At 37.7% G+C, this 21,134-nt stretch overlaps 1 protein-coding gene across 3 annotated transcripts in view; it reads right to left on the minus strand.

Annotated features, from left to right (window-relative positions):
- Positions 1–12,392, minus strand: part of LOC136864384 (hippocampus abundant transcript 1 protein) — a 262,341-nt gene extending 249,949 nt beyond the window's left edge. For all 3 annotated transcript variants that reach the window (XM_067141316.2, XM_067141315.2, XM_067141314.2), the window contains exon 1: positions 12,202–12,392. In XM_067141316.2, coding sequence (XP_066997417.1) covers positions 12,202–12,282 — 81 coding nt within the window. In that variant the 5' untranslated portion in view covers positions 12,283–12,392. The remainder of the gene's footprint in view (positions 1–12,201) is intronic.
- Positions 12,393–21,134: the final 8,742 nt, after the last annotated feature.

Raw genomic sequence — 21,134 nt, forward strand, 5'->3', positions numbered from 1 at the left:
ACATGTTCCTTCCTCATTCATAGATGCAAGACACCAAACAAGGTCTTAGCAGTAGTGTGAGCAGTATGAAACACAGAGCAAAGTTGGGTGAACATGTAGCAAGCCCCAATGGCACATTTGACCAGTTAGGTAAGTTTGAGAGAGGCTACATTGTTGAACTAAGAGAGACAGGTTTGACGTTCCAGCACACTGAACCATTCTGACAACACTGTGTGCCAGTGTTGGACATAGAACGGATGCAAGAGTATGCATGCAAGAAGGCTAGGAGACCTCCAGTAGCAAAAAGCTGTAAGCATTCTATGGCCACACCATTTAGAGACATGTCACGGCAGATGGAAATATTACATTACATGTAATAAATATCATTTTGATCCGTATTGATGATATTTGATTAGAATATTAACAGTAAGTTATTTATTAAATTGACCACCTAATCAATACAACACCGTACTAAATGCATCCTGCAAGTGTTTGTTATCAGGCAATCAATGCTCAGTGAGGTACAATATTTTGATATTTTCTTTACACTACCATGTAAATTGTATTGATTAGGTGGTTAATTTAATAAATAACTTACTGTTATTATTCTAATCAGATGGAAATATGCCTACGTCCACAGGTGTCACATCCAGGTGGCTAGCACAGCAGCATCTGTCATATTGGTGTCCCTTATGAGATCTACCGTTATCTCAGCATCGCCGACCACGTTTGAACTTCTGCCAGGAACGGGCAGCATGGCAGCTTGCGATTTGGTGACGAGAAGTGGTTGGCGACAAATCATGGTTCTGGATATAGAAGACTGCCAAATTTGAGTCTGGAGATGTCCTAGCCAGTGCAGTGATTCGCTTTTCATTGTAGTAGAGCACACTGCCCCAACGAGAGGTGTCATTCCCTAGGATTTCTCCTCACCAATACTGGTGACGGCAATATGCTCAGGAAATTCTGAGACCATGTGTGCTTCCCCTCCCGGTACAGCTCAATAACCCCATTTTTCAGCAGGATAATGCCTGGACTCTCACAGCACAAGTATCTCTGGCCTGCCTTCATGATGTCAACAAGCTCCCTTGGCCAGCAAGGTCTCCAGACCTCTCACCCAATGAGAACATTTGGGATCAGATTGGATAGCAACTTCGGCCAGCAGCAACTACGGCAGATATGGAGGGTCAGTTGCACCAGGTCTTGCAGGATCTTCCTCAAGAGAACATCCGATGTCTGTATGCCTCCATGCCCGACTGTATCGCTGCCTGTCTCCGTGCTACAGGTGGTCCAACACCGTACTAAATGCATCCTGCAAGTGTTTGTTATCAGACAATCAATGCTCAGTGAGGTACAATATTTTGATATTTTCTTTACACTACCATGCCCTGCGTCCCCATTTACAGTATATGCCCCCTGAGCTGGCTCCTCCATGGTGTGCATTTTCCTTTTTTGCAAATGAATGTACTATCTGTTTAAGGCCACAATAATATAGATAGGTTTTCTCGATGACAGTTGTAAGAGGAGTGAGAGGAAAAGACTAGGTAGAGTACACTACCGTAAGACACATCACTTGCGTGGAGTGAAAATGGGAAAGAATAGAAAACTATCTTCAGAGCTGCCAAATGTGATGCTCAGATGCCCGAACGCATGTTTACAGCCACACGACCAGTATCATGTGGCCAACTTGCTCCGTAAGATTGGTGGAGAGAAGAGAGACTTGTAATTTGTCTCGATCTGGCTCCATCCGGGTAAGTGGTGGTGGTGGTGAAGTGACTGAAAAGAATTGCAATTATATCTCCTGAATTGTCAACTTGATTTCATGGTCCTGCTGCAAACAGAAGTCAATTGACAGTAAAAACAAGTTTGCAAAGGTCAAATACATAAAAGCATATTCGAACTACAGAATAAATATTACTCTAAATTTCAGATAATAATAATAATAATAATAATAATAATAATAATAATAATAATAATAATAATAATAATAATAATAATAATAATAACAACAATAATAGCAACATGTGAATCACATATTTACCATCTGGTTGCAAATAACAAGATTACTATATCAAAAGCAGATTTGTACAGAATAGAACCATCATCAACCATCAATATACCACACTCCAGTCACTCAAGATGATCTCAAATGAAACCTAAAATGGAAATAGATTGATGAAAGTAACTTCTACTAGATTTTAAATTCTAGAGAAATATTTTAAACAAATTCTTCAGAGGAAGATATGAAGAGTTTTCAATGACTGAAACCTCAAACCTCAAGTAGGCCCCCACTAAACTAATCTCAGGTCAAGATACATGAAATTTGAGCCGAAATACTTTGAATATCTTCTAGAACAGTTTGAGTTATCCTACCTACATCCAATCGCTCTGTGATCATCCATATTAAATGTGGTAAGACAGTAATAAATACCTCATTATGTCAAGCTGTGTATTAGAGTGCAACTGTGAAAAGACAAACTAAGAATTCAATACATCTTTTCACTATGGCACTGATGGCTCTCAGAGCTTGGCAGACTCTCAGGCTAGTAATTAAACAAGTGAAGAATTTCTTTCTGGTGTGCAGGGCCTTACACAGCCATACCACAGAAAGAAAGCACACAACCCACGGGTTACCATACAGTCATAAAATTTTCAATGTACAAGCAATCATGAAAGAGGCATTAAATTTCAAGAGAATCCAGCCCTGAATTCTAACATAGTAGTTTTATTCAGGGAAGCAGGATAATAATTTGAAGATGTAAATTGAAAAAGGTTACCTCAGTTAACATTAACAATCCTAGTAATTAATGTTCTCCAATTTACATATTGACAATTTAAAATGTTTACAATTATGAAGTTTCCAATCAAGTAGACTCAATTGTACACACACTAAAGCATCTACTCTAGGCAGGGTATAGACTTAACATGAGTCTATTACTTTTAAAATTGACAAGTGATATTATAAACATGTTATGTATATTTCAGCACAATTTTAACTTTTCAATCAAGCTCTTAAGATGGCCATTACACAGAACAATTTCCAATGTTCCATTTCTTACCGATTTCCAATTTGATACTTAACTGATAATTTATAAAATGGCACGCCCTTTCCCGAAACAATGGTTACAGAATATCATTTATGAGCATGTAAACATACTGTGAAATTTATTTTATATAGCAGTAATGTTTCTCGCTCAAAGCAACTGGGATTGATGTTTTAATGTGGGGGCTAACTTGAAATCTCCCCTGTCAATCTATAACTGTGAGAAACTTCATGTGTACATTCTTTCAATTCTTCTTAAGAGATACTTAATTTTTAGATAATTACAAAAACACAGATGTGACATAACTGACACAATCCAGAATTATACTGACCTAGTTCTGAGACAGTCCAGTTCTCCTATACTTCACAAAGATGATTATCATGTCCTCACAAAGTGAATACATTATTTCTGAACTGAAAAAATGCAGATAGCTCTCCAAGGAAAATGTATTCCTAACTTCCTTCCTGTCTTGCCAAGCTTTATAAAAGTTACCGGATAAGGTTGGAAGAAACCTCTGCTTTCTTGAGCGGAACACAAAAATTATATTATAAACTATGCATCTCTGGTAATATATAATGCGCTTATAATTAAGTGCCATTATTTTCACATATTTTATGCTCACAATGACACATTTCTAAGCATTTTCTAAGATAATCTGCAATATATTTCTATTATTCTTATTATTATTTATTACTACACACTTAAGATCCCTTCATTTGCTACAGACTTTAAGATATGATTGGTTAGAAGCCATGACTTTCGGTGTTGCTGCTTAGTTAACAGTGAGAATGTAAAAAAATATTCAATTGTTCAAACAAATAATCTATCTACAAAAAATTATATCATAAGCTGAAACAAAAGAAATTGTACATTATTGTGTGTTTACAAAAGATTCTGTTTCAAATGTATGCCTTAATTTTTCATTCATATTATTGTGTTTGAATGACGAACTTTTTTCTTCACATTTTCATATACTCAAGCTGCCAGAGTGTTGAACTTTTGCCGCAAGACTGAGTTCTTTAATGTGGCAAACTGTGTCGACATTCAATTCCATGATCTTGAGCAATGATGGCAAACATTTCATCAACCAATCACTCAGCTTTAGTTCTTTTGTTGCTTTCTTTTCTTTCTTTTTTTTTTTTTTGCTAGTGGCTTTACATCGCACCGACAGACATAGGTTTTATGGCAATGATGGGATAGAAAAGGCCTAGAAGTTGGAAGATAAAGCCCCAGCATTTGCCTGGTGTGAAAATGGGAAACCACGGAAAACCATCTTCAGGGCTGCCAACAGTGGGATTCAAACCCACTATCTCCCAGATGCAAGCTCACAGTTGTGTGCCCCTAACCATATGGCCAACTTGCCCGGTAGCTTTAGTTTTTACCTTAAAAAGAAGGCAAAGTGAAAATGATTATAACATCCGAGTCAATGGTGAATGTAAGATGTAGGCCTACAGATACTTGGGAATTCATTTAGATGAATGCTGATGTCAGTGACGATGAGCAAGCAAGGACGAGCCCTGAACAGATGCAATGGAGGAAAGCTACAGGACTGCTCTGAAACACTCCTACTCAAAAAAATGTTACCTTAAGTCAAAAATTACTGCATGGTAATTAGTTACAACACCATTGGAAGCAAGTGCCAGCCATTCACCAACAATCTAGAGAACTAAACACCCAATATAAAGGAGTTATTCAAACAACTTGTCTCCACAGGCATTACAGTATATGATTGTGAAAATGAAGCTTTCGTTAACGATCAAGGTAGCAATACTACAAAAGCTTTAGAGAAATATAAGCTTTACAACTGAGCAATACACTTCATAAACACCATTCTTGGAAACACTTCCCATTATGTGTATTTAGCAGAGAATATCCCCAGTGTACAACAACTTACCGATGAAGATCAAGGTCATTTCAAACCCCAAAAGCTCTGATCTTGGCACTTGTCTTCCTATTTCTTTGGTGTAACACTGTAAATTTATCAAGCGTTATAGGCCACTATGCAGAGAGGTGAACAAAATGATGTAGAATTATGATAATGTTACTGATCTAACATCCCACTAACTACTTATATGATTTTTGGAGATGCCAAGGTGACAGAATTTTGTCCCACAGGAGTTCTTTTATGTGCCTGTAAATACCTTGATACTAGAAGCCCCTTCAAATACCTCCACAATGAGCCGGGATTGAACCTGCTAACTCGAGCTCTGCCGTTTGAGCTATTCAGACCAACTGATGAACAGTTTCATGTTTAAATTTATTTAAAATGTTTACGTTTATAAAGTTATTCTACAAATTGAATTCTTCTGAGAAAAGAAGGGACCCAGTCCCTACATCATAACTTTGGTTTATAAGTGTTAGGAAATATGTTTCTTATCATATTTCATAGAAATTTCAGTGCAAATGTTGTTGGATCACATGCACTCACTGCTGGATTCACAAACTTTATTAATCATGAGTTGAAATAGAAACAAATCTGCACGCCTACAAGAACACTTTCATCCATGTGTTCTCGAATGACATGTATCTCAGGCCAGACGCACCCAAAATAGTACCCTGAACCCAAATTGGTAGGATCTAACCTAATCCGTCTATATCATGGACAGACTTGGTTCGTACCCAAATGTGACACGGATCAGACCAAGCCTGCCCGATTACTTGCAGATTCGGTCCGTGTGCATATTACTTCATTCGGATTGGACTGTACCCCAGTTGAACCACGGTTAGCAGAGCTCTGTGTCCAGGTACACTATTAGCAGTAGGAATGTCTAGTACATTACATATTTTGATGCATGTATTTGTTGTATAATGTCTTTTATTTGATGTTTTCGAAGGAAATATGAGCCTGAGAAGCGACTTCATTTTGGTGAACAATCTCACCCACAGGTTTTCTACCCGAGGTCAGTCATTTTGACGACCCATTGCATATGTACTATACCGTACGTACTGTAAGCAGATCTCTGAATGAAGCACCAGCATTCATCCCTTTGACTAAAGATTTTTCTGGAGCTCTCTCTTGCCTTGTTGAAGAACACTTTTCATTCTTTGAAATGTTTTATGATGTCCTGTACAGTGGAATGTGATCTATTTACGACTTTGGCTATTTCTCTTAGAGATTTACCTTGTCTCTGATGATGGATGATACGTTGACGTTCCTCCAGTGAAGTCTGTCCATTCTGATGTCCCATGGCATTTGTACCGTATGTACTGTAAGCAGATCTCAGAATTAAGCACGTCTAACCAGGGCTCGAGTCTGAGTAGGACTGAGGGAGTGAATAGGCTGTGTATTGTTCATATTGACATCCGCAATGTACTGTACTAGTTTCATTTTGACCTGTTATGCAGACAATTCACACAAACTATTTATTTTATATTTAAAGTATAGTTCCACATGATCGGTATTTTCAGTACATAATCTGTTATGTCTATGGCATTAGACATTCCAGATTTCATTTCACTTTTCATCACAGTTACCTTACTGCGGTGATCAATACAAGGTTATACTTCAGTGTACGAGTTTCACTTTGAGCCACTGTAGATCATCATTTGTCTGTTAATTTGTTTAAGACATAAATTAGTACTTAGGTTACTGGTACACTGCAACACCTGATAAAATTCTTCTACCATCAGAAAACACACTTTTTATAAATAATAGGTAAATTTAACATGTACACCAGGAGTTTCAATTATGATTTTTTTTTTTTTTTTTTTTTTCCCCATTCAGAATTGTTATGGAAACTACAAATGTCAAAAATTCACAGAAATTTTGTAGGGCTTGGTACACACTGTAAAGTTTCTGATTTCTGTATTACCTGTTACACCATTACTAAGGTAAATATTTTAGTTGTTTTAATTTAGTATCTCCATACTTTTAATATGGTTATGTTACATGAAATATTTTTTCTATAGTCAGGCCCAGAAATGAATTTGAAAGGTATATAAGAAGAAAATATATTTCTTTCCGATCTGAATGTAACACCCATTATATTGGAATCCTTGATTTACACAAATTCATTAATATTCCCGTAATACTGATTAAATAGATCAAAGTAATTACCGGGTTTACTTTCAAAATGATAGTGCCTATAAAAGTAATCACATTTACAACAATGAAGAAAATAAAGGAATGCAAACATGTAAGAAACGAACTGAACAAATAAAAACTCCCAAACAGTCACCTCTGCTACTTGCCTCTTTGAAAACTTTTGGCAAATCATGTTCTTATTTCCAGTTTTCACCAAATCTTGTAACCTATACTGAGTGCTCGGTATTTCATGACGTCTCATTTTCTTCTCTTTATTCCACATGATAAAGGTAACCAGGTCACAGCAAGAGATCTTTAGTTAATAAGAGATTTCAAAAGAATGCCAAAATAATAATAGTATTCAATTCCACATCCTTATTCCTATTTCCAAACTGCTTAGACTTCAACATCATTCTTTTCATTTCAATACCATCTCTCTTTTTCCATATTTTGGATGATTCTATATAATTTTACAGCAGCCATCATTTACCATTGCTCTAGTTTATCCAAGTTATTTAAGAATGACATATTTCTCTTTATTTACAGTCTAAACTGCTAGCAAAGACAAGTGTTCACAAATTGGAGTGAAGAAAACTACTTCCCTTTAATGTAGCAATCTCCTAAGTAGGCAAACTGCAGCTATCTGTATTCATCATGCTCATCAGCATTTGTCCTCCCTGGTGGCAGGGCCTGGTATGTGACTCCACTGCCTCCATTTCATTAAGTTGTGGGCCATATTGGGGTGTAGATTTACTCTCTTCATGTCACTGTGTATTGTATCAGCACATCATTGTTTAGGTCGTCCCTCTGGTCTCATTTCAATGACTTCCAGTGCATGACCTCCTTTGCATTTGTATCTGCTTCTGCCTGAAACATGTCTCCAATCCATTGTGGTTGATCTTTGTCCATTTCCTCCTGGATGGACACCTGCCTGTATTAAATGCTAATTTTGATAACGTTCACTACATCCATCAGCGAGAAGTCCTTAAAAGATATGGTAGACGCATGAATGGACCTTTTTAGATGAGACATCAAACATGGCTGAAGAAATAGAAGAACCCGGGGTAATTAGACCATTATCATATAAATACCAAAAAGTAACTACGGTAATGATATCTCTGCATTCCCACACATTATAGTGTGTTACTCAATTTGTACAAGAGTTTTTGTCTAATTACCCTATCAATTTTGTATTTTATTATCCTACATACGGTATTTATATGATAATTTTCTAATTACCCATGTTGTAATCACCCCAGGTTCCACTATCTCATTGTCTTCATGGGCTTCAATATAAGTTAAATACAGAAAACTGGTTCCATAGCTTCTATATGAGTTACAGGCACAAAATAAAATGATATTGGTTGGGTATAATACAGTATCTCTGCCGGAATGAGTGGCTCAGACGGTTGAGGCGCTGGTCTTCTGAGCCCAACTTGGCAGGTTCGATCCTGGCTCAGTCCAGTGGTATTTGAAGGTGCTCAAATATGTCAGCATCGTGTCGGTAGATTTACTGGCACATAAAAGAACTCCTGCGTGACTAACTTCCGGCACCTCGGCATCTCCGAAAACCTTTAAAAAGTAGTTGGTTGGACGTAAAGCAAATAACATTGTTATTATTATTAATCCAGTATGCCTTCCTATATTCAGCTAGAACTTGTTGAAAATCAACAGCAACATTCTAACTTCCACAAACACAGAGTCTGCTTTATCGATTTATCAAAAGTTCCAGTTTTTAATCCATGAGCACCAAGTTCTAACAAAATTCTATTTCTTAGCATTCTGAATAATTCAGATTTCATTGATCCATTTCTAATAAGATAACAGCCAGTAGTCACTTGCAGAAGTGCTGAATTCTAAACTGAATCATATACTGAACATGGTAGGGAAGAATGACCTTGTGACACCAAGTTATCAATTTTCAAAGGTTTATTACACCTGCGAACATACTTTCACCGCCAAGTTCCGCACTACTACCTTACTGAAGACCTCCGCAACTTCAATATCTTTCTCTCCCATGTTACCTTTTTTCTCATAATAATTAGTAATGTTCTCTTTCAACATTCCAGATCTCCACACATCATTCCTTTAAATCACTAAAATGGCACCCAGATGTCATGAATGTGTAATTAACAATGCATCAATCATTGCCTTCCTACTCATGGATGAAATCGTATACAATACAATATAATATAGCTTATTGCCGTTAGACAACATATAGTTGCAAAAGAACTGAAAACTAACTACACAAGTATCCTTACATCATTTAACCCATTCTACTGGATGTTTCCCATGTAAGCAAAGAGAGGAAAAAATAAAAACATTGTGTATGCATTTCACACATCTTATCATTGAACTCAATCTTATTAGTTCTCCTAACTCACACTCCACATCACATTCAAGTACACTGCACCACTACCTTCAAACTCGAGAAAACCAGCATTCCTACTAATATTGATGGTATGGTTCACAACATTATTAATAACAGTTATTTCACTCACAAGCACACCAATGAATTCTTTGATTTTTTTTTTTAGTTTTTGGCTTTACGTCGCACCGACACAGATAGGTCTAACAAATGAATAATAACACAGTAGAAGTTTCCACCTATTTCTACTGTGTTATTATTCATTTGTTATTCTCAGTTCAATACGGACCAACAACATGAAATTCATAACCCTTGACAGAAAGGTCTTACGGCGGAATCGGAAAGGGCTAGGAGTGGGAAGGAAGCAGCCGTGGCCTTAATTAAGGTACAGCCCCAGCATTTGCCTGGTGTGAAAATGGGAAAATGCGGAAAACCATCTTCAATGAAAGCTCACAGCTGTGCAACCCTAACCATGTGTTACATGTTATAAATCTCATTTTTGGTCCGTATTGAAAATTTACAGTTCAACAACAATAAAGGTGTTTTAATTTAATCCACCTATTCAATACTTTTATTTCCACTTATAGTGGTTACATAAATAGACTCTCAGTTAAATGTTAACAGTTAATAATAACAGTTAACAGTTAATGTTAACAGTTACGTGAATAGGTGGATTAAATTAAAACACCTTTATTGTTGTTGAACCTAACCATGTGGCCGACTCACTAGGAAACAATGAATTAGAAAACGAAGTGAAATTACAAGTTGCCATTTATCAGGTACAGAACGATTAGTACCACTTGCAGGAGGCAAAAAGAATGCTACCAGCAATGAAGTTTAAATAGGTAGATTAAAACCTTGGAGAGGAAAAAGGACAAACCTTTCCTGGTAAATTTCTTAAAAACTGTAAACTTCATAAAATTCAAATATGACAAGACAGTGAAGTGGAGATTGGCAATAGAACACAAATCATAACGAGAAATAACACAGTAGACAATTTTACATCAATATAATACAATACTGCGTTAGTACAAAGACTTCCATTGAATGAAGATTATTCATACAGCCATGTAAAGATTAGTACAGTAAGTATTCTTTGTTTTCAGAGTACTCCTATTTCTTAGGTTAATGAGTTAGATAAGATCTCTTAGCCAAGATATCATGCAGATTAGAGAGCACTCTGCAAAAGTCAAAATGCAGTTATATGAAGTAAGGTATTATACCGCCAATAGTTTATTAACACTATCACCCTGTTAATCCATAGTTTTAAAGTACTTGATTCTTCATGAAGACTATGTATCCTATTCACAATAACATGTTATTCTACATAGTTTATAAACCCAAGCCCATAACTACTTAGCATGGAGTTTACTGGTACCATGAGAAATGTGTGTCATTACCGGTGGACTGCAGAACAAAGGATCTTTTGTCCCACACTACTATGTTACAACGTTTCAAAAAATTAAGAACTCAAGGCTACAATCATCTACAATCAACACAGCAACACACCAGAAAATAAATTCTGACCATTTTAACTTGTTAGTTTTCAAATTCTGTCAATTTTTCTGTGCTCCTCATCCAGATTTATATCAAAAGAGGGTCATACCCAGCAACATCACTGAAGTAAAAAATATGGTGGTCTCTCAGGCCAGTGCGATATGTATCAGTGCTGTGACTTGAGAAGGGGAAGTGGGTGTAGCCGTGGCCTATAAAGCAACTGTCCCGGCATTTGCCGAATGCAAGAGAGTAGAAAACCACGGAAAATCAATCTCAGGGCTACCGACGGTAGGGACCAGCCTGTCCGCCACTCAAATGCAGGGCTGCAAGACTAATAAATTTAGGCGCTGTTAAGCCAAAACCTATCCTGCTTGGTAAAGTAAAAGAAAAAAGCCAAGAACTTCGAACAAACACTTTTTTATCTCAAGATAGGCCTATGTTTCAGCACACACTCCTGATTGCACTATTAAACAGGCATGGACAATAATATCCAGTTTAACTCCAGAGCACCGAGCATTTGTGAGCGCAAAGTCTTCACACTGAATCATATAAAAACTTGGGTGAGCACCATAAATTGAAGGACAAATGATCTACTAAATTCAGTTTACTAACCAGCACCATAAACAACATTCATGAATAAGCTCCAGCATTCTCATACTTCTTGTAGAATGAAACACGTCACCGTAAGTCTTATAAACTGCAAAGCTGACAGTGCCATATCATCACAATTGTACCTTCCTGTACGTAAAGTCAAACCTCAGCATTGGTCAAAACATCCAGTTTGCTTCTCTGGAGCAGCAAGTGGTCAGCTCCTCTTTTCTGTCTTCCTTCTCCTTTTTTTTAAATAAAGTCTGGGTTGAATATTTAATTGTCAAACATTCCCGCAGTTCAAAGGAATTGCACCTCAGATTTCAAAAACAGCAGCTAGCAGTCCACTGGCCACATCATATAAGCCGCAAGTTCGCCGATAAAAACGTTTTTAAAAGCATATTCTGATAACATTTGCCGCTATGAAGAAACTTTGCTCAGGCTACTCGGTTTCTGCAGTTAAAACTTTAAACAATAACACATAACCTAACCTGATACTCGAAACTGTCAAACTTCCGTTAGTTTCAAGGATATTCACAAACAAAACAAAGCAAGCTACGATAGAATGTATACCATATTTGTAAAACTATCATAATCGCTCAAATCATATTCTTTTCTAAACAGTGCATCGAACGAACACCGGAGAAATTTCCAAAAATAACTGAAGGAGATATCGCTTTGCCGTTTTATAACCATAAACTTACCGTCATCACACCATCTTTCATTATCGTCTTCCTACTTCTTATTATCATTCCTACCACCTTCTTTGACACTTTCGCTGGCATATTCACCCCAATCCTTCCCTCCAGCCAATTTCCTTCACGATTATTTTTTCCCTATATCATACAACAACATAAACGCCATGTTCACTATTTACAGTGATCTACCATCAAACCCCCCCTGCCCCCTCCAAAAAAATCCACTTCCATCAACGTCAAAGAAATTGGGCTTACGACGTGCCTAGAAATGAACCAAAGATGAAATAATAGAATTATAGTATGTACAACATTCAAAGAGAAAATAACATAGTTTTTCCTGCCCGCCGTCGCCAGACTGGATGTTAAGACAACATTAAATTAAATATTACTATATCCAAAAGATAGCCCAGATATCGACTAGACCAGGAAATTGAAAGAAGATGGGACTACAAAACTTAATGAACTCATAAAATCACTGATTATTAATAAGAAGGTGCGCTCAGTTGAGCATCTTAGACCTTACTGTAGTCTGTGATCGACTTCGTTCTTTTCGTGCACTTTAGTATGTAGTGTGTGTCACAATTTTTGCCGCACAACACACACACGCAATCTACGTCTGGTTTGTCAAATCGCTTGTTAATATGTAGCTTGTAGTGAAAGCCGTGTACTGAAAGTCTGGCTATCACATGTCTTTGCTTCTGGTTTTCTCTGGTCCAAGATTTCTCCACCATAGCAGGCGAGCTGGAATTCCAGCTGTATTTCTTCTCTCTTCTCATTTCGGTTCCTTAGTAGCTCTTGATATGATCCTGTTTATGGTAGGTGGTGTTGGATCCTGATGTCCTCTATGAAGTAGGGTTCTCCCATCATCTCGTATAGAAGTCGTGAGGGAACTGTCTTCCCTACCCCCACTGCTCTTTTCATGTACATCGCATTAACCTTTTCAATTTTGGTTAATTCACCTATTTTTTTACTTTTTCCAGATGATCTGTATGCCGTAGCCGATGAACGGGGCTATTGCACTTCTAAATAGTGCCATCGCCGTGCTGATAGACAGGTTCCTGATATTCTTTATGTAATATATTGCCCTGATTGCTGCCGCTGCCCTTTCTTCTATGTGAAGACTGTATGATAATGCTGTTGTTTGCAGTGTAACACCTAGATATTTGAATTTGTTAACCCTATGTAGTGGATTGCCTGTAAACACAATTTTGTCAGTCGCTGCTACTTTTCCACCCTTCCTAAACGTCAACTCTAGAGTTTTCTCTTGGTTTATATTGACACCGTTTTCCCTGGCCCAATTCTCCAGCTTGTTAATTGCTCCTTCTACTTCTGTTCTTATAGGAGACCCGATCACCATGTCATCTGCATATAGAATTATAGTTGTATTCGAGTTCTCCTTAATGATTTTCATTGTGTCTGCTGTATAGACGTTAAATAGTGTAGGAATGATAGGGTCCCCTGTAATACTCCATTTGTTTGAATAATCCGTTTCGATGTATCCACGTTGTTATTTATACACATGTAGTTATACTTTAAGAGACCTTCTGTTATCCTTGCAATTAGGGGGTCCTTTCCAGTCATTCCTTTAAGTTTCTCGAAAAGCTTCTTCCTGTTTACCAGGTCGAACGCATTCCTGTAGTCTACAAATACAGCATATTACTTCCCCCCGGGGTGTCTAAGGGAGTCTTCTATTTGCTCTAATAGGTAGGAAATTGCTTGTAATGTACTCCTGCCTTTCATGAAACCAAATTCACATTCAGGTTTTTGATTGTCCATAATTTCCAGTAGTCTTTCATTTAGAACTTTCGTGAACATCTTGAAGGTAGCACTTTCCAAAACCACACCATTCGTTATTGTCGTAATTCCTTCTTCTGTAGTTTCTTCTATAAGTAGTGCTAGAATGGGAGTAAAATTATTAATTTCATGTTTAGGTACGTAATTTGATGAAGATTTCTTGCCTATACTGACCCCTTCAAATTTGGCTATCATTGGATTATTTACGACAGGTCGACATTAAAAGTGTTATTGTTCGCCGGGAGTTGTATTCATCATTTGGAAAGCTGTGTGTGCACACCAAACTGGTTTTTCTGTCATTCAGAGGGACAAAGTATTGATCCGTCTTCGATTGAGTGCAGGGTAAATCACGTGACAAACCAGTGTTCCCAAGCGAGCCACGCGCATGACGACCTGCGCTGTAAGCAGGCAAGCTTCTAGAAACAGTCACGACCAATTTCAAGAGGCCCCGCGAACCAATGATCGTCTCTAAAAAATCACACCCCCCGAGCGATAACTATAAAACGTAATGATCACAGTAAATCAATCTCTACTCTACTCTGATCAACTCTGGTCTACGCTACTCTGTGACTCTGCTGGTGACGACAATCATCGGGACCACGTGGGAAAAATTCAGTCGTGCAGGTACGTAGACATCCGCTCTGCTAATTTAGTGCAGTTTTACTATAAAATCTTATGGACTGAACTTCAACATTAGTGATCCAAGTTAAGTTATTTCTCCACGATAACATTAAATATTCCAGCGTGTGTGTTCACATTCTAATATCTGTTGCATTAGTTACAGCTTACATTACTGGCACGTGGCGAAATTCATCCCAGCGAATCGCCGTGCACTTTAAGATGGATTCTTCCTCCACAATGTGCAACATAATTTCATCATGGGACGTCTGCTGCCGTGTCTCCATGACCTGCTAAGCATGTAAGGCATTTCTGGCTGGAGCAGGTGACTGACGGGAAAATTCTGGAATTACGAAACTCAACCTGGAATCGAACTTCAGCTAAACTTGAGTACCATTTTAACTGTTTGATATCATTCTCATCTTTGTAAAACTAGATGATCTTCCATCCCTAAATCGTAGTTCTATTAGTTTTTGTAGTAGATTGAGTTACTTTCATTTTCATTTCTTGAGGTGTCATGGTAGTTAAGTTACGTGTGTGTGACTGAAATTTGAAATATATTAGATTAGCTGTTGTAGTCTGTCTTTGAATGAGTTCTTATACGTAGGATTTAGACATATTTAAAAATCACCGACCACGCGATAAACTTCACTTGCTTACGTGTGATATTGGAAATAATCTTGATTGGAGTAATATGTAATTTTTGTGAGATAGGGTCAAATTTAGTGTCATTTTAAATTCACTTGCATTCTTTAGGATCAAGTCATCTAATATCACGACATTTCAGGAGGACTGATATATCTAATAATCACTAAAAAATAATAATAAATGTAAATGCAAGATCGGGTTAAGAATGGAATTAAACGGTCGTGAGCTATAAATTGTCTTAGATTCCTTATATGTGGTATTCAACGAGCTAGAAAGAGGACTATAGAGTGGCTATTCGACCGCCATATTTGAATCTTCTTGAACGCCGCGTCCGCCATATTATTAGCGATCAAAACAAGTGGGCGTGACGATCGAGCTACAACTCGTTGGTGATTGAGAACACAAAGTGCACGAAAAGTAATCGTCACAATTTCTTCATTGCGAAAGTACTCAAAGGAGCATAATGTATTCTGCAAGTGCATACATAATTACGCATTAAACAAAGAAGAGAAATCAATGAATTTCCAGTACGGTTCCATAATTACAATAGGAATCAGATTAGACCTACACTGTCATTAAGCATTACAACGCACGGAGAATGAAAATAATAGAACAAAAAATCACTGAAGGTACGAAATAGATAAACTCTAAATGTACATTAGCTGCAATAAAACCTTTTTTTGCTAGTGGCTTTACGTCGCACCGACACAGATAGGTCTTATGGCGACGATGGGACAGGAAAGGCTTAGGAGTTGGAAGGAAGCGGCCGTGGTCTTAATTAAGGTACAGCCCAGCATTTACCTAGTGTGAACATGGAAAAACCATCTTCAGGACTGCTGACAGTGGTATTCGAACCCCCTATCTCCCGGATACAAGCTCACAGCCGCGCGCCCCGCAATAAACCTATTACCGGTATTAAATGTACATTAGGCCAGCCCAACGATTTAGAAAGAAGACACCTCTTGATACCTCGTGCCTGTCAATAACCGACTCGTAAATGTATTTTTATTTTACAAAATATGGAATATACTTTCTTCTTCGCAAGTAAAACTGGCGTTTCATGTTCATTTTAAAGTTCTCCAGAAAAATGGTTTTATATTTAACTCTATTAAACAGACATAGGCCTATCTTTTAAAACATTATAAATTGCCTGGTCATGATTTAGGTGGTTTATTACAAAGGCAACCTTTTGTCGCTCATACATTCAAAGTTGTGAAATTTGCGGCACATTAGGACTGGGGCAAAAGGGAAATGATCAAAAAATTTCCAAGTTTTTTGAAAACATTGGACAAATGGCTAGGTATACTATTGATAGGGAAGCTGCCACCTGGGTGATCTAACACCTTCACTCACGTGCATCTCTGATGATCCTGATGGAATATGGTGGCAGTAGCATGGGCATATGACATGCTGAAAGCAACAAATACCGATTCTTCCAGCGAGTTGTTTCACTTTGTCGACCAGCAACAGTTTATTTCTCCCTGAAACTTTTTAAAATTTTGAAGAAATCACTCTCACTCACTCGAACACTAGCGACACACACTTTCACATCCGTGTCACAATTTGAATATGATCAGTAGCAGAAATGGGTACTCTTGCCGTGCTTACCCAAGTCCTACACATGCTGTCTATATACCACCAACCTTACAAGCGATGATGTTGAACTGATGGACAAGACAAATGCCTATCAGACAAATATCAAACCTGATCTGGGGTTAGATTCTCAGTGTATCTCAGATATTGGCCTATAGTACATACTGTAAATACGTCCCAGGTACCATGACATTTTTACCATGTTAAATCAATGTAAAACCATTTTGAGCCATGAACAAAAATTCCTTCATCTATAGTTCTTTTTGGTAGGCTACATTTATTTCAATGCAATACAGATCATGATGAACCAATCCAACTACTGGTGTGCTAGCTGTGGAGACCTTGATTTCAATCATCATTAATTTGCATTTAGAGCAGTTTATATGTTGAGTAAGGGCATATGATTCTGCTGATGGTGACTCATCTGTTGGATGGGGATGTCAGGCTTGCTCAGACCCCTTGATAGGATTAAGATAAGTGCCAACACCAGGTTTCATCCTATCCCTACCTTCGTCATACGCATATGCACAAGTCGCCTATGAGCATAAGCTAGAAAGTCCTGCCTGCTTCTGGCCTCTCCAGAGACCACATAACATCATGTAATGGATTAGAATGAATTCCAATTTCATCCCCAGTGAAAGCATGGTGCCTTTATAATAATCTGCTAATACATTGACTGTTTCCTTCCTACTACTTACCCTAGTTAACTGCAAATACCAAACCACTTAAGCAGAAGTCATCAGACTGATGGCCATAATTGTAACATATTTATAATTTCATATTTTATAGCTTTGTACCGGCACTGTTTATCGTAGTGACATGCTGCTCATTTTGAGCCTTGCCTGTTGGCTCAGTTTTGACATAAGTTTTTCACTCACCTTTGCAGCTGCCCTTCAAACCTTGAGCCAGTAACATGCAAGATTTTGAATGAAACTGTAGCTTGATGTTCTTGAAATCATGAGATTTAGAGTCTTGTGAAATTTTTACATTTTCTGTGTTGATCAATATGCTTTAATGTAATGTATTAAGGAGAAAGTAAGTCAGTCAGCTTGTGTTCTTATAACTGACACATCTGTCTACATGTATGTATAAATATTAATAAAGAGATGCAGTTTTATTTGGTACACCTATCTAGTACTTCAACAAGATACTGCTAGTTTTACACAGAGAATGTCACAGAGACAGTCAATGTCCAAGCAAAAAGTACTTTTCAGAAAGAGGAAGATATTTGCTTGCTTCATATTGCAAATTCCAAGACAGGTGTTAGTTGGACCGTGAACTTATTTCAAAGTAAAATGTGAATTACAACAGTAGTAAAATGACTGAAATCTACTGAACGAAGGTTATGAACTTTAATCCTGATTCTGACACTGTGAAAGAGTTGACAACCTACCCACACGCACAGGCTCATCAGTATTTTAAGGACCTAAAACAAATGGGTGTGGTGATGAATCAAGGACACAAGGTGCATGAAAAATGAACAGTACAAAATTTTCTTCATTAGGAAAACAGTAAAGTCTCTAATATATTTTTAGAAAGCAGTAACAATACAAAATTGCTTATTACATAAAGGAAAAAAAATCATAATATACTCATCAAAAATGTTAAGGATATTTGCAGTTTACCTACCAATTTATGCTGTATTTATGGTTAGACTGGAATGCATTGTGAAGAAGATTCAGTAAAAATTGTGACTGGCAATGGATTGTCCAGCTCCATGACTAAATTAGAGTTAGCATGGTCCAATGGGTCCGGGGTGTTCACCTTCAACAGTTAATTCCCATGATTCGGGGGATGGGCATGTGTGTGCCATCTCTAGCATTAGAATTCATCATAGGTAAGGCCCCATTCTTGCAGACACGCGAATCGCCTAACAGGCATCAAGTTAAAAGACCTGCATCAGGCCTCTTCGGAGGTCACACAACATAATTATTATAACGTACATTATTTAAATCATCAGAGGTGCCAACTTTGAAGTGGATTATCAGTAATTGCCCTCCGCCCCCAAGAAAAATTTCGAGTCAAGTCCAAAGCATACGCCTTCCTTCTTGATAATGACACACCCCTTTTGCCCTTCCCTCTAGCAATCTATCGAAAAGTATATCATATTACACAATAACATTTGCACGCAACCTGTTGGTTCTATGATAAAACATTCCTTGTAGCTTGTTTCTCACGCAGCAGCTGCTTTTCAGTGTAGTTTTTCTTGAAGCATCCTTCCAACTGTGATGACATTTTCGTTTTCTGAACCATAAGCGATACCAGTGCAGTGCAGATCTTTCTGTCAACTGTCAGGTACACTTAACACAGCAAATACAACATTACTGAAGGATTTGTAGAGAAGCTCCTTCATTCACAATTAATTTTACAACGCTTATGGGTAGCAAAAGGAAGCCACGATCGAATAAGTAACGTTGCCAACTCACAAGCACTGAAATAAAGTCGATTTAGGAGAAAGGCTCGAAAGGACTCAAAATTTTTCCTTTCCTTTTGTTTCCGTCAAAAATTATTTTTTCGTGATGTCAGCTTTTCCGTAATTATTTCCCCTTTGACGGTAACTCCGTTATTGTGAGGTGAAATCCGTAATAATTACGGACAATCCGAAATAGTTGGCATCTCTGAATCATGGCAGCCCTGCCTTCTTCACAGCTAGGGGCATTTGACTAAGAATTGGTAAACAAACCCAGTACACTAGAACTGAAGTGGCGTACAAGCAAACTTGTCAGTGTGACTCGCTTCTATGAACTGAAATACCTCATCCTACACTGTCTACAGCAGATCGTATCACACTAGATAAGCTGATGATAACATTGTTGACATGAATCAAAGTGTTGGTTCCAAGTTGCGAGAAAAGTTCCAAGACCCCCATTCAGTAACAGATGGGCACTGCGCAGGCCATTCATGCAAATACCACCACCTCAAGAGCAATATATATGAATTTAAGCATGGAAACACCGTATACACACAGCTGCTACTCTGTGGCACGAGCTTTGAGACAACAGAAGAGTTATTATAATTACCCACACTGTGCACAAGACTCCATGGTGGGGAACTAATCAAGATAACCCCCTCAGGACTCCACCACATGGTGGATTGCATTCGATGGGCTAAAGCACATCAGACTTGGGCACGAGATCAATGATCCAGAATGTGGTTCACTGATGAAGTGAGAATTGGTTTACACCCTGATGATACCTCCCCGCGTGTGTGGAGGGCAAGAGAGGAATGTTACAATGAATGATTCTCGGTAGAATGTCACCAACATCTTGGAGGTTCGGCGCTATCCTGGACAGGCATTGTTTCACCGCTGGTTCACGTTCTACGCGACGGCTGATGTGTACAATGCAACACTCTCCAACCCATAGCAAGTCATTTTGCAGAGACTGTAGGAGATGTATTTACTCTATAAGACGATAATGCTTGTCCACATCGTGCAGCAGCTGTGAACATAGCTGGAAGGATATGTGATCGGCAGAATGGACTGGCCAGCGTCTTCCCTGGACAGGAACTGCATAAAGCATGCGTGATCCCTTCTTAGAGTAGGAATTTCAAACCATCAACATCCACCACTAACGATTCAGGTCATAAAACATGCTGCCATCAAGAGGTGGGATTGTTTGCCTCAAGAAATGTTCAATAATTTGGTACTGAACATGTCCCGCTGCATTCAAGAGTGCCACAGGGTTTGTAGAGGACAAACACTCTATTGACTTGTGGATGCATTAAAAACTATCTTTAATTTGTGGGGTTTAGTTACAGACCAAGTGTTTTAATTTTCACTGGATCCTAAGTTATTGAGTATATTTTCATTGTACTTATTATTCTATGTTTCACATGAAGCAATATGATATCGGTTCTACTTGAAAGCAACAGAATCTGGTATATACTGAATATTTTTTGATTGGTGTGTATTTTTACACAGACGTTAACTATATATATACATAATAATTAATTACAAAAGCAATCAGAATACTCTAGCATTAAGTACATTCAGCAATACAATATTTACAGAGAATGAAAATATTACAGCAAACATGAAAGTTCAAATATACATACACTAAATTTACAAACAAAAAATTATATTACACCTGCCAATAACCAACTGTTAAATGCACACGTGGAGCGAACATTCAAATAATATTTTCTCCCAAAAATATTATTTGAAAAAAAAAAAAGTAATGTACAGCAAGCATTATTTTCAGCTTATTAAGGACTTTCAACTTGTGAGGTTACTTTGATTTTAAACATGATTCTTCACTAGAAAATCAAGTAAAGGCAATATTTCA

Source organism: Anabrus simplex, chromosome 2, assembly GCF_040414725.1.
Source record: "Anabrus simplex isolate iqAnaSimp1 chromosome 2, ASM4041472v1, whole genome shotgun sequence".
In the NCBI taxonomy this organism is placed as follows: domain Eukaryota; kingdom Metazoa; phylum Arthropoda; class Insecta; order Orthoptera; family Tettigoniidae; genus Anabrus; species Anabrus simplex.